The 15,230-nt window shown below is 41.1% G+C and overlaps 1 protein-coding gene and 1 long non-coding RNA gene across 8 annotated transcripts in view; one reads left to right on the forward strand and one right to left on the reverse strand.

Moving 5' to 3' along the window:
* Nucleotides 1-15,230, reverse strand: part of LOC146891592 (uncharacterized) — a 52,245-nt gene that overhangs the window by 10,028 nt on the left and 26,987 nt on the right. The window lies entirely within an intron of this gene.
* The window catches only part of Slc38a9 (solute carrier family 38 member 9), an 84,573-nt gene that overhangs the window by 7,803 nt on the left and 61,540 nt on the right, over nucleotides 1-15,230 (forward strand). For 4 of the 7 annotated variants that reach the window (XR_007233837.3, XM_048443022.3, XM_087896889.1 and 1 more), the window contains one exon: nucleotides 3,418-3,561. Coding sequence is in view for 3 of the 7 variants with exons in the window: in XM_048443022.3 (XP_048298979.2) it covers nucleotides 3,452-3,561 (110 nt within the window). In the remaining 4 variants the exon portion in view is untranslated. Of the gene's footprint in view, nucleotides 1-3,417; nucleotides 3,562-7,156; nucleotides 7,289-15,230 lie in introns of those variants that run through there. The other 3 variants (XM_048443027.3, XM_048443028.3, XM_048443026.3) reach the window with 2 other exon arrangements.

Genomic DNA, 15,230 nt, shown 5'->3' on the forward strand with positions numbered 1-15,230 from the left:
AATGGTAGGAAATGGGACTTAATTTTCTATTTTTCTTAGCGTCTCTTTACATTGTAGGTTCTCAGGAAGCACTTGTTGAATGACTGACTATGTTTGGGGTTTACGTACACATGTTTAAGTAAAAGTAAAATGCTGCAGTTCCCCAAGTGCTGCAGCGGGCAGCAGGCCATGAGACCACCCCACAGGTCTCCGCGGGGGCAGGCAGTGGGCAGTGGGTCCTGAGATCAGCCAGTCCCAGGCAGTGACGGTACAGTTCCCCAATTGGCTGCAGAGGGTCATGAGGGTCAGCGAGTCCCACGAGGAGAGACAGATGGATGGGCACGCCACGAGACCATGCCACAGGTCTCCGAAGGTGACTGGTCCCGTGCAGGGAGCCACTCAGCAGGCCAGAGATAGAGACATGGATAGGCACGCCACACAGAGTGAGGTTGGATATTTATTTAATGAGTTATGGAGGAGAAAGGGGAGTAGCACGTGGAAGTGAAATATTTATTTTGGAATGGTATTATTTTTGCTCCTCTCTTCTCCCTCTTTTCGAGGGGATGGGGATCAAACCCATGGCCTCTCACATACTGTCCAAGCACTCTGCCGCTGAGCCACTCTTGGCTTTCCCTTCCAGTCTCTGTTTCTTTGGCAAGATACTGTTTAATGTATTTCTCTAGCATGTGTTTGTCTTTAGTAGTATTAACGAGGACTTGGCTGACTTACGTATTGGGCAGAAAAGCAGAACCAAAGAGGGAAGTGAAAGGGGAAAAAACAGAAAAAAAGTGCACATATGTGGGGAGTAGAACAAGTTAGTAGCATCTGTGTCACATAGCCAGTGATGTGTTGGTGGCAGTTGCCCAAATATCTCTTATTAATGAAATTTTTATTTGAAAGGGAGACGTTCAAAAAGTGACCTTTTTTAAAAAAAAAAAAGAAAAAAGTACTTTTATTTGTTTATTAGGAGGAATATCAACAAAACTGAACATTTCTCGATAGGGAGTTCAAATGTATGCAGCACTATTTTTAGTCCTTATGAAGGTGGGTGTTACTGTTCTGATTTTGTGGGAGGGAAATAGTAGCACGGAGGTTAAATGGATAGTGCTAAATCACACAGGTGAATGGGAGATCCTGGATTTCCTTTCAATCCTTCCATAAATATTACAGTTGGAAAATCAGGATACGTTTGGCCAGGTTGTGGCTCAGGGGTAGAACACTCATCCACCACCCATGATATCCTGTACTCACCACTAGAGAGAAAGAGGGAGCTGGGGTGAAAGGCGAGGGAGGGAGCAGGAAAAGAATGGATGAGGAAAGCTGATGGAAGAGTCCATTAAACAAATCAGGAACATACACAGTACTTGCTTAGTGGCCACAGTAACAGGAAACGGGAGAAGGTGAAAGATAAAGCAAGGACAACATTGCAAAGATCAGGAAAGACAGCCCAGCTCTGTGGGGAAGAGTATCAGCTCTGGTTTGAGCTACCTCAGCTCTGACATTCCGTGATGGTTCTTGTGCCTTTTATCTTTCTGTGTAGAATGACAGTACTAACAGTAACTTACGGGGCAAAGAAAAAATATGACAATGATTTTTACAGCTAATAATCAATTTTACTTTATGTAGTTCAGAAAATTGTGTTAAACACACACACACGAAAAGAGAGTGTGTATGTTTTAGAGCACATATCCCTGTAACTGGAATTAGATTGAAGAAGTTGAACACTGCCATTACAAGATGTCCTGTCTTTCCTGTGTAACCTGTTCTTGCCTCCCTAGTGTGTTCTCTCGGCAGCAGAAGTGATGCTATTTTGCCTAGATAATTTCTTGGTAAGAAGTTGTCTCGTGCATTGTTAGATGTTTAGCGGTCTCACTGATCTCTGCCCTTTATGTGCAGTACACACATCCTCCCCCAAGTCATACCGATTAATTGGATGATGTCAAATTCTTTTTTATATTGCTCTGTTCTACATCTCTTTATATGCTCTTGGTGATAGAACAGACGGTAGGACAGGGTAGTACAGGGAGCTCCACTCAGCTTTTGTATTTCTTTTTCTATTTTCATTAAATACTGTTTGGGGACCCTGACTGAAGAAAGAGATGTAGCTGAAGTTCTGTAAGGTCTTTTCTGAGCTGGAGGTTATCTTAGATTCTATGTACTGCTCCTATTGAAGTGCAGGCTTCGAGTTTAGATCATTTTAATTGTACAGGTCATGATTTCTCAATGAAAATAGAATAAGCAAAACAAAGCATTTGAGCGAGTTATTCTAGAGTAAAACAGTATAGTAACATTTGCTTTATATTTTAATGCCTGTTAGAGATTTTTGGAATTCTAATATAATAAAAATTCGGATCCAATAGATGAGGAAGACAGTATGAGGAAGATAGTATAAGACTCTATTCTTATTCTTCTCAAAGTTCTGTTTTCAACCATTTCTGTTAAACATGAGTACCCAGGGATGAGAGTAAAATACATTTTAAGCATTTTAAAGTAAAATTTCATATATACAAGTAAAAATAAAAATAAAACAGTGGTAAGTTTGTAAGAAATGGTGGTGGTCTGATTCTGGATATCTTTGAAGGAAAAGGCAATAAGATATCCTAATGGATAGATGCTGAGAATAAGAAAAAGCAGTCACTAATGATTCCAAGAATTTTGACCAGAGCGATTAGATAGAACAAGATCCTACTAGTTGAAGTTAGGAAAACAGTATGTATATGGGTTTTTGAGGAAGAAAATCAAGTTTGGAACACGCTAAATTTGGGTTATGATTATATCCGAGTAATGGTGAGTAGCTAGTTGGATGGATGTACAGGTGTGAGTTCAGGAGAGATGGTTGGCTATTAGTATGTAGAAGCTGTCGTGCTTAAAACTACAGAGCTTTCTAGAGTTGAAGTGTTTCACTTCATACCACCTAATGTGGTAGCCACTCGCTACGGTCTAGAGAAAGCTTGACTTCCTTGTAAGAGAGTAAAACCCACGTACTTCTTGTACTTGAGCTAAAATTCTGATAAAGCAGCCATTTCCTGCAGCTATTTCAATGTTTTCTTTTCTTTACTGTCAATTTATCTGACTCCACGTCCTGTTTTTTTAAACTTTTCAAATAATTTTTAAAGTATTCTTTTCCAGTGTTGGGTCCAAGTAACTGAATCTGCCATATTCCTAGAAATGAACTGTAAGCTGAAAGATAAGAACTTTCAAGTTAGTAATATTTCTGATAAATATGTTCATCAGAGATCTCATTTAAGTCATGATGGCTTTATACCTATGCTTCCAGGATTGCTTAAGAGTTGGAGACCAATGTAGGTAACAGGGCGACATCTTCAAGATTCCTTCAGCAAATTCCCACACTTTCCTATTTCTTTTGTATGCAAATATATTAAAAATAGTAAAATGCTTTTAAGATTAAACTGAATTACCTTTTTCTGGTTTATACAGGAGTAACTTCCTCAGTGCCTAGAACCTGCGAAAAATGGCAGATGAGGATAGTGATTCTAGGCATCTTATCTCTGAGGTAGACGATGAAGTAAATCCTGGACCTATGAATATCCAGTTTGATTCATCAGACCTAAGATCTAAAAGGTAAGACTTTGATGCATCTATTTCCCAATTAGAGCTTCTAACAATCAAGACTAATAAATTACAGCCAAAAAGTTGAAGAGAATTGATAATGAAATACGCTTTTTCTTTCAGACTTATACTCTGACATATGTGTATATAGCGATATGAATACTATTTCCTCATTTCCATAGTCTTGTGTTTTGAAGTAAATCCAGCTGGTCTGTTTTATAAGTAAGATGCATGTGTGTAGTTGACTCAACTGTGTTGATTACCCACTGCATGAAAGTGATCAGATGCTAGAGATAGAAAAGGAATGGTCTTCACCTTCATTGACTTTAAATGCCTGCAAAATTTAAAATAATTTGAGATTAAATAATCTTTCAATTTATAACTGGAAACGTCAAAAGAATCCCTGGGGGAAAAAATGTAACAGTAAGTGAGCTCAGTGAAGTAGTCACGGAGTAAAAGGACGCTGCAATAAGATGCTTGCTGTGCAGACGGAGGACCAGAGGCTGCATCCTAGCAACCACATAAGCCTATGCACACCTTTAAATGCAAGGATGTAGGGGTTAGAGGCAGGAGGATCAGTCGGACTTGCTGGCTGCCAGCCTAATCAAAAGACCTGAGTTCCGGATTAATAAAGAGACCAGTGCCCTCCTCTCACTTCAGTGCATGTGTATAGTTGCAGGCACATATACCAAAGTGGTTACCTACAAAATAGGCAAAAATAAGAGCAAAAGTGATGGCACACACCTATCATTCAGTACTCAAGAGGCAGGGGCAGGAGGGTTGTGAGATTAAGGCCAGCATGGGCTACCCAGTGATACCTTGTCTGTTTAAAAACAAACAAACAAACAAAAACCAAGGAATTAGCAAGATGTGTTAGCAGGAAAAGGCATTTGCCACTAAGCCTGGACTACTTGAGTTAAATCCCCGGGATTCACATGGTAGAGAGAGAGACCTTACCCAGTGCTAGTTGTCCTATGACCTCCAAATATGTACTTGAGGGTACACACTCACTAAATAGATAGATAGATAGATAGATAGATAGATAGATAGATAGATAGATAGATAGATAGATAGATAGATAATCAAATGCAGGGTAAAAATAAATAGCCTACCAGTGAGAATATTAGCTAGAAAAAAATATAAAACATACTCAAAGTAGTTTTAACAGGAATATGCAAAATCTGTGAGGAAAAACTAAAATGTTTCTGAAATATGTAAAATAGGATTTGGAGTATTTCATCAAATCTGAGGTGTTATTATCAGTTGCATTTAAAATATACAGAGCTGGGCATAGTAGCACACACCTTTAATCCCAGCACTTGGGAGGCAGAGGCAAACAGATCTCTGTGAGTTCAAGGCCAGCCTGGTCTACAGAGTGAGTTTCAGGACATCCAGGGCTACACAGTGAGACCCTGTCTTGAATAGATTAGATAGACAGACAGATAGACAGATACATACATACATACACACACAAACATACATACATACATACAATATACATACAAATATACAAGAAGAAGCTGAAGAGAGAACTCAGTGGTTAAGAGTGTTGGCTGTTCATCCAGAGGACATGGATTTGATTTCCAGGACCCACATGGTGGCGCACAACATCTGCAATTCCAGTCCAAGGAGACCTGGTGCCCTCTCTGGCCTCCTTCAACACTAGGATTAACAGAGTGCACAGACATTCTGGCAGACAAAGCACCCATACACATAAGAAGATCATTTTAAAAAGCTTAACACACCCAAACACAATGGGTCTATGTGTATTATATATGTAAAAAGCTGGACTTGGAATTTTGCTTTATATTCACTGAAAGAACTCTTAGCCATATTTGTTATTTTCTCATTTATCTCTTATGTAACTATAAAGTTGATATTATAAACAAAGTGCATTAGTTAAGATATTGTTGAAATTTAGAAAACCGGATTCTTCTGGGTACTTTTTGATTCAGAGTAGTCAGACAGGTTTTGTGTCCCATCCCTACCCCATCCCACGCCAGCCCACATGCAGAATTGTCCTTTTCGCCGTGGGGACAGTTCGTGGCTGTGATGATGCAGCATTCTCTGATTTTCTCATTTGCTGATGAGGATGCTGGCAGGTTTCCACACCTGCAGTGCCGCGGTCATCCCAGAAGGTGTCTCACATAGGACTCCCACTTCTTCCCGGGCGTGCCTTCAGTAGTTTGACTGAAATGGCCGGGGTGACAGCTATTTGTCAGCATGCCCCAGAACTAAATACCACGCTACCACCTGGCCAGCGGTGACTGAGACACATTAAAGATTGTCTTCTCTTAGAAATGTTGAAGTATATATGCTAAAAAAGATAGATAGCAGTAAAATATGTCTTTAAAAGGTCATATTCTACTTCAGGTTAAAAGAATAAAGATTATGCTTTTTAAATTTTAATCCAGAGGAGAGGCTCTGTTGATAAAGTGTTTGTCACCCAAACATGAGCAGCTGAATTTGGACCCCCAGCATCCATGTAAAATTCAGGAACTGTGGTGTGTACCTGTAATCACTGCACTGGGAGGCAGAGACAGATGGCGTCGGGAAATCATCGGCGAGCTAGCTTAGCCAGACTGATGAGCTCCAGGGTCAGTGAGAGACCAGCTCAGAAAAAAAAAAAAGTGTGGAAACAGTAGACGCCTGATGTTGACCTCTGGCTTCGCATACGTGTGTTCACTATTTGTGGTCACATGTACACACATACATACACATGAGTGTGCACACACAGACACACAAATGTGCACACACCCACACAGATATACACCCACAAGCAAACAAACTTTAATCCACAGATTTAGTGTGATCCCGTTCCGAGTGCCAGCAGGCAACTGTGAAGTTGTTGCGTATCAGCAATCCTATTACCACACACGCTGATTCACAGGGTCAAGTGACGTATGTGCAGCGTTGTGTAAGCTGCGGAGACTGGAAGCAGCAAAATATCTTTTCTTCCAGGACTGAAAAACTAAATTATGTCATATTCATACAATGGAATATTTTCATCTAATACAAAGAAGTGGCTTTATGATATATCCAAATGGAACAACTCATCAACTTACTTTATTAAAAGAAAAAAATGCAGAGCAAAATGTATAGTGTGCCACCGTTTATGTAAAAATTAGTCACTGCATTATAGACAACCCAGTATGTAGAAATGAAGTCTGGGGGAAGAAGTAGATGACTGAGAAACCAAGCAGCTGAGGGAGGATAGACAGTGTTAGCAGGCCCCGACACCTGCTCCACTCCCACTCTCATTCCCTCCCAGGGGCCTGGTCTAGTTAAGAGCTGCAGCCATCTCCAGCCTGTGCTTTGATCGTGATGACATTGTTACCGTTTCCAGATACTTGACTTTGCAGCCTTCCTTGTAGCTAAAGTTGGTACTGGGAAGTTTATCACACAAGCAGTTTATCATTGTCATTAGCAGTGGCTATTAGAAGAAACAGAAATTGATATTCTGAGTCTCACTTGTATATTCCAATATCAGTGACTATAAGCACTAATAAATGCTGACCGAATTCTTAGAGCTTTCTCGAGACTTCTAAGTTCTGTGATAAATAATTGACCACTATGACAATAGGACATAGGTCATTAAAGTGCATTCCATTACAGTAAGTTGGCAGGAGTTCAAGTGCTTGAAAATTTAATCTCACAGGGTAGATTAAATGGAAATAGCTTTTCTAAAATGAGATTTATCAAAAGAAGGAATCCGCTATTTTCAATTCTGGCGTGACTGGTAAGCATGTATGAAGGAAAGCAGCCACTTGTAAGAACTTAGCAATCATTGCTTTTGTTTGTGAATTAATCAGCAATTAAATTAAATAGAACCAAATTAATTAAACAATTAAATTAAACAATTAAATAGAACCAAATTTTCTGTTTGAGAATGCGGCAACTACTACTTGGTGAGGAAAATATGTGTACTCTGAAACATTGTTTCTGATGAGATATGGATCCTCCCACTCTCACATGTAAATAGAACCCAGACACACCATGTCTTCCCGTGGAAGATCCCACTTCTACAGTTGTTACCAAGCTTCAATCCTTTGAATCACCCTACTTTGCTATCTGTGTGCCATATATATAGTATGATTTGATGTCTCTTAACAGTGTATTTGCCTTTTTAAATCAGAGTTCATTTAGCCTTATCTCATAGTTGTCAAATGAGGACTTTAAAGTGTCTAATTTACATTGTCACATATCCCAGCTAGTTAGCACTCTTGACTGTAGTGCCAAAAATCAATCACCTTTCTTTTGGAAAACCGTGTGGCTTTGGGATGATGGTGTTATTCTTCTCTCTCCCACTAGGTGGCAATCAAATCTTATATTAGTTCAGATATGATTTAACTGCTATGAACTGAAGGATTGCATGTTTGACGTTTTGGTGAACTAGAGTCTAAGTCAGGTACAGGGAGGGTTTTGACATTATAGGATACATGTCATAAGCATTTTGGTCATTTAGGCCACTTTTATAAAAAGGCAAGGCTCCTTTTTCTTTAGCATGCGTCCTTCCTATACCATTTTTTAAAAACCTGTTTTGGGGTAGAATGAACAGTTCAAATGTAAATGGAAGGGCAGAAAGGTCTAAAAGTATCCTGGGTTGTATGTAATACATTCTGTTTGGAATTAGCAGGCTTTTCTCAGGCTTCAGGGACTACTGATGGAGCTGGTATGCAGGATTGCTTCCTATTCCCACTGCTCTGTGTCTGTGCCCTGGGGAGGCTGAACATTCCAGACAGCCTACAAAGTTATGAAATGGCTGATTTAAAAATATTTTCCAGTGCTGGGAATTGAACACAAGGTCTGGTATACGCTAGGCAAACACTGCTATGAGTTGGCTTGGTTTTTAGCTGTCCCCTTCTCTCTGAATCTTTCTGTTTTCTCTTCTCCTTTGCCCAGAGTTCAGGCTTTCCTGTCATTCTTTGTAGGTCCAGGGATACCCAAGGCAGGGGCTCACTCAGCTGTAACTCCAGGATGCTTTCTACACGTGCTCTTCTCCTCTACCTTGTTTACCAGTACGCAACCGTTGTATTCCTGTAGGACTCTGTTGTCCACGGCGTTAGAATGGAAATAAGCTGATCTATTGGAGAGATAGTCTATTATTTTACATGGCTGTTTCCAGTGAATTTTAACTCTGAAAATTCTCAAGAGACCAAATGCTAGCCTAAGGGTTCAAGCTTTTGCTAATTGGTAACATCAGTAATGCTCTGATTAGGGCCTCGGGTAGGAGTAGCTGATTCAAACACAGAGCATCCTCATGCCCTTCGAGCATGTAAGTTATCATGGCGCCTTGCTCTCTAGAGTATCTACCAGTCTGTGTGTTTGTGGACCAGCCTCTACTTCACCTACCACTAATGCCATCACTATAGATCGGTCTAAGTTGATAGATGGATATTTGTGGCTCTAGGAGAAAGGAAGACAAAAGCAGTTTCCTAAGGCAAAATAAAAAGTTTAGATGTTGGGAGTGATTGGAAGTGAGTACCTGACGTTTGATAATTTTATACTTTGGAATTATTAGGCAACAAAAATGAGCACAATTTGGAGAGTGGTAGACAGTGTTCTTAGCATACACAAGGTCCTATGTTTGATTTTAAACTCCCTAAAAAGAAGGGGGTGAAGAAAAAGAGAGAGTATTTTTCTGAGGAGGGTTAGTTTGCTGTATTACTATGAATTATATGAAGAGCTTGCCATCAGTCAGTTTTAGATAGATGGAGGGGACCTTTATTACCACTGGTAACGTTGTGCTGTGGTGAGCTACAAACTGCATTAATACCTTCATCAGGTCCCTCTCTCCTTCCTGTTTCTCCTCTACTCCTTTCCCTTCTGCCTCCTTTCTCTCCCTCCTTGGCCCAGTTACTTTTACACTTTTCCGCCTTCTCATGTTACTTCTTTCCTTAAAAGAACTATAGTTCTTGGTCTTAGTGTCAGAGGTACCTTGACTTTATATGTGACTCTGCTATTTTGTTAGATTATGATTTGTTTCTAGTCTCATTGAAATCCTTCTATTTTCTCAAATTCTTTGTTTCAATGTCTCCCCCCTCTTTCTCTCCTAGATATGTTTTTAAAATTATCCCCTTTACTATATGCTTTCCTGAGCTGTATTTCTTTAGATCTGTCAGTTCTGTTTTCCCCCCACTTTCTGGAAAGTCTGTTGTACTTTATTGTACTTTCACCTCTCTTGTTGACATTACTAAGAGAAACCAGAAGATCACAGGGACTTTGGGTATCCCCAAAGTATAATTGGTACTCTGCTCAAGTCAAAGATGTTTTGTTGAGCAGAAAAGATATGAAGAGCTGAGGTACAGCCTTTGTCTGTATTAACTGCTCGGTATTAATTCCAGTGTAAAGTCAGAAGGGATTTGCTGCAGTGTTCAATAGTACCACAAAAGCAGTGAAGCTGGTAGTGATAGCAAGAGATTGCTTTAAACAAATTGAAAACCAAATGCTAACGATGCACCTAAAATGGGTCGGGGAACTTGGGTGGCTAGCTTAGTCAGTGAAGTTCCTGCCTTACAAGCATGAGAACCCAAGTTTGATCCCCAGAAACCACACAATGTGGTTGGTGTGGTGATGCATTCTTGTAATCCCACCACTGGGGAGGTAGAGAGCTCTGGAGCACACTGGCCAGCCAGCAGTTGAGTCCTAAGTCAGTGAGAAACCCTGTTTTTAAAAGCAAGGTTGGGCCATTAAGATGGCTCGGCTAGTAAGGTTCTCACTGTCAAGCTGGACAATGGATATGAGTGCCATCCCAGAACCTATGTGGTAGGAGACAGCTGACCCCTGGGAGTTGTTGTAAGTTGTGCGCACGTACACACACACACACACACACACACACACACACACACAAGCAATTTTTTGTGTGTTTCACTTTAGCGTTGTTTATCTTGACACGTTGTCAGTATGCCCATTAAAGTTCTTTTTCTCTTACCACATAGCTGACCTCTTGTTCTTCAGCACTGGGGTTTTGTTTCCTAATACCAGCTTCTATATATGACGACCAGTGCTGTGCTGGTCATTTACCTCCACTTCCCATGCTGAGAAGCTTATGCTCTTTTCTTAAATCCCGGCTCACTCATTAGAAATGGGAAAGGGCATTGGACAGCTGGGTCTTCTTTTTTTTGCCATTTTAAAATGTTAATTTTATTTTATTTTATTTTTATTTACTTATTAAGAATTTCCACCTCCTCCCCTCCGCCGTTTCCCTCCCACTCCCCATTCCCCCTCCCCCTTCGCTCTCCAGTCCTAAGAGAAGTCAGGGTACCCTGCCCTGTGGAAAGTCCAAGGCCCTCCCCCTCCATCCAGGTCTAGGAAGGTGAGCATCCAAACAGACTAGGCTCCCACAAAGCCAGTCCATGCAGTAGAATCAAATCCCAGTGCCATTATCATTGGCTTCTCAGTCAGCCCCCATTGTCAGCCACATTCAGAGAGTCTGGTTTGATCTCATGCTCATTCATTCCCAGTCCAGCTGACCTTGGTGAGCTCCCATTAGATCAGTCACACCATCTCGGTGGGTGGATGCACCCCTCGTGGTCCTGACTTCCTTGCTCATCTTCTCTCTTCTTCTGCTCTTCATCTGGACCTTGGGAGCTCAGTCCAGTGCTCCAATGTGGGTCTCTGTCTCTATCTCCATCCATCGCCGGATGAAGGTTCTATGGGTCTTCTACATTTGAAAAATATCTTTTATTGTTACATGCTTCCATTTTATTTCCATTTCCTATGTTAAAATAGTACAGAGCTATAAAAGTGAACAGACTTTAGCCACACACAAGAGTGTGGATGATTCTCACACACATAAGAAATAATGTTATCAAAAGAAGGTAGACAGATGTCCCGTGTGGTGGTACGAGCCTGTGATCCAAGGTCTTGGGAGCTAAGAGGCAAGAGGATTGTGAGTTCCAGACCAGCCTAGGCTACAGGAAATCCTGTCTTAAGACATCAAACAAAGAAAAAACTAGACAGAAAATTATACTATGTCTGATTATTATTCTGTCTTATGTAAAGTGCAAAAGGAAGTAAAACCAAAATTCAGATGTTCGTGCATGCTTTTTTGACATACACCAAAATGTCAACAGTGCTTATTGACTTCATTCCTTTAGTTCTGCAGTGTTTGCTTCGGCCCAGAGTCTAGGTAGTGCTAAGCAGATGCTATACTGCCGAGTAATATCCCCAGCACATCAGCCACTATTGCTTCAATAATGCTTACATTATCTGCAACATAATACTTTTCTCATGAGAACAAAAATAAAAAAGAAATACAACATTCTCGTGATTTAGATCCAAACAAGATAAAGAGTTAAAATGATAAGTTGGCTTTCTTAAAAATGTGCTTCTATAGGGTGGTATCCATTTTCTTCCTTCCTCCTGTCCGTTCTCCTCTTGCTTATTTTTTTCTCCTAATTAGGAAAAGTTTGGGAGGAAGATCATAGGGTTTCTAGTTTCCCTGGAAACATGAGGAAATACAACCCCTTCATATAGAAACAAGCATTACTAGAACTGTCCTCTGAGCTGCTTCCTCTATGATGTGTTTAGATGAAATCACAAGTAAATGACTAGTTCATTTGATTCTTGTTGATAGTAGCATGGCTTCTGTCCGTTGTTCTCTAGTTGTCTGTCTGTCTGTCTGTCTCTCTCTGTGTGTGTCCTTCCCTCTTTTCCTTTCTTCTACTCTCCTCTTCCATCATCTTTTGTACTTTCTTCTTCCTCATTTCCCCGTCTTTCTCCGTTTCTTCCTTTTGCCAGCAAATTTTAAGTTCCTACTGTGTGTGTTTCCTTCTAGCAAACACTTTGAGAACATGATGATGCAATGGCTAAAAATATTTTTTAAAATGTGTGTGTGTGTTCAAAACTTATTTTCCACCAGGAAAACACTGATTAAACCCATTCTGAGCCAACGTTCCCAAGAACGCTGTGGAGTCATAGCCCTCTGAATGCCCACGCTGGTGCCGTTGCACCTCTAAAGGCTGGGGTCTTGGGGTGGGAGCTACACTGGTGCTCCACTGTGCGGCTGTGAGAGTTCAATCTGACCGAGGCCCAGGGACGTGTGATTGTTAACATCCCTAAAGGGGAGACCTGTAGAAATGTTCCCTGACGTAAATCTGATAGTGGCATGAGGAAGCTTCTGGTCCAGTTCTGAGTCCCCAAGGGGACCATATGTGCTTGGGGCAAGGGCTAGGTGATTTTTTTTTCTGCAAAAGTCCAGACAGTAGATATTTCCGGCTCTGTGAGCGTATGGCCTCACCTTTGTCATGGCAGGGTGGAAGGTAGCACAGACAGACACTTCGTAAATGCAAGAGCCTTGCCGTGTTTTAATCCAGTTTTCCTTATGGAAACAGGGAATGGACCTACTTTTTTTTCTCCTGAAAAAACTGTTCCTGACCTAGCAGGGAGTCTAGTATAAGCATCCCCTGATAATTCGTTCTGCTGCCGCCCATGGGGGGGGCCCTACTACCTTAATTTCATGCCACACCCTTAATTATTTCTAGTAAAATACATTTTGGGACTGGAGATACAGTTCACTTGTAGAATACTTGTCTCAAATACCCAGAGTCCTGGTTCAATGTCCAGCACACACACACACATTATTCTAATTAATATTGCTCTTTTTATCAGTCTTCAGCTACTCCCAAAAGTTCAAACCATGGAAGCAAACCTAGAATTTGTTTGCTTGTTTTTTGTTTTTTTAGTCAGGGATTCTCAGTGTAACAGTCCTGATAGTCCTGGAACTCATTTTGTAGACTAGGCTGCCTTCAAATTCAGAGATCCACTTGCCTCTGCCTCTTAAGTGCTACGATTGAAGGTGTGTGCCATCACTGACCAGCTAGAACTTTTTAAAAAGATACACACACACACACACACACACACATATTTTATGAGTGTCTTTGGCGACATGTGTGTCTATATAGCCGCATCCATGTCTCGTGCCCATGGAAACCAGAAGAGGTGGTCAGATCCTCTGGAACTAAAGCTACAGGTGGTTGTGAGCCACCAGGTGGGTCTTGGGAATTGAACACATATCCTCTGGAAGAACCAGTGCTCTTAACAGATAAACCACTTCTCCAGCCCCAAACCTAGAATCTTTTAACAAGGAAGTATACATGTTTTCACTGTTTGCCTCAGCAGTTAAGAGCACTTACTGCTCCTGCAGAGGACCAAGTTCAGTTCCCAGGACTCACATGGTGGCTCACAACCATCCATAACTCCAGTTCCAGGGGATCCAGCACTGTTCCGGGCTCCACAAGCACCAGACACAAGCATGATGCACATGCATACATACAGGCAGAACAATAATGGCTTTAAAAATATTTTTGACTTATAAACCCTAGGGGCAGAAACTGGGGCAAAAATTGGTAGGTGAAGTGCCAGGTTTTTTTTAAAAAAAAAATAGCTAAACATCATATACAGTACAAATGTCCTTAAGTCCCTGAAGGCTGGTAGATCACACGCCAAGCATGTGTGCGATGCTGAGTTCTATCTGAGTGCTGAAAAAATATTTTTGAAATCACATAAAAAGGAAATCTCTGCTGGGCGGTGGTGGCGCACGCCTTTAATCCTAGCACTCGAGAGGCAGAGGCAGGCGGATCTCTGTGAATTTAAGGCCAGTCTGGTCTACAAGAGTGAGTTCCAGGACAGGCTCCAAAGCTACACAGAGAAACCCTGTCTTAGGGAAAAAAAGAAAGAAAAAGAGAGAGAGAGAGAGAGAGAGAGAGAGAGAGAGAGAGAGCTCAAAAAAGAAAAGAGAAAAGAAATTGCGGTAGAAATTATTTCTAAATATCTTAAAATATAATTTAACATGTTTGGATATTAAATTATTCACAACTTTAATAATACTAACCATTGTGTGTGTGCATGAGAACACACGCCATGTTGTGCACGTGGAGATTAGAGGACAGATCTGGGTGACACTTCTCTCTTCCCACTTTGATGTAGGTCCTAAGGACTTAACCGGGTTATTAGGGCTTGCATAGCAAGCACTGTACCTGGCTGAGCCGTTCCACTTGCCCCTGTCGGCCGTTCTAATCTACTCAAATAGTGCTGTGATAAGCGGTTTCTATGTAATTTCTACGTCATATTTTGACCTCAGAGAGTCTCAGAGTACAGTTATCAAAATAAGGTGTCTATACACAACGTAGGTTCTTAATACCACAAGGCAAAGTCACCTTCTCAAAAGATTCTACTCTCCTACCAGGCATGTGAAACTTCCTATTTCAGTATACCTTCTTTAACATCACTGTTTTCTCTTTCCTAAAGTGTATCTTGCATTTTCCCTTAGAAAACTTTGCTGTATATAAAAGTTCATTGGTTCACTCGACAAGAAGTTTCACCGTGGACCTTAGTTTTCACCAGTCTCCTGTTATTCTGGGACTGGTCTGCAGGACAATGTCCACACACATAGAGTGACCTCTGAGCCCTGAAGTGACAGGCTTATGCCACCATGCACAGCTCTTCACATGGTGCCGGAAGCAAGCTCGGGCCCTCATGCTGGCAGCTCACTGATGCCCTCTTCTGGCCTCCAAGTGCACCAGGCACCTATATTGTGCACTGACATACATAGGGGGAAAATACCCATACGCACAAAATAAATAAATCTTTGAAAATGAATTAAGGGAATGGTTAAGAGGCTCATATTTTTTGGTGATCTTTTGTTTTGTTCTGTTTTTCAAGACAGAGTTTCTCTGTGT

This window comes from Myodes glareolus, chromosome 15, assembly GCF_982192425.1.
Source record: "Myodes glareolus chromosome 15, mMyoGla1.1, whole genome shotgun sequence".
In the NCBI taxonomy this organism is placed as follows: Eukaryota; Metazoa; Chordata; class Mammalia; order Rodentia; family Cricetidae; genus Myodes; species Myodes glareolus.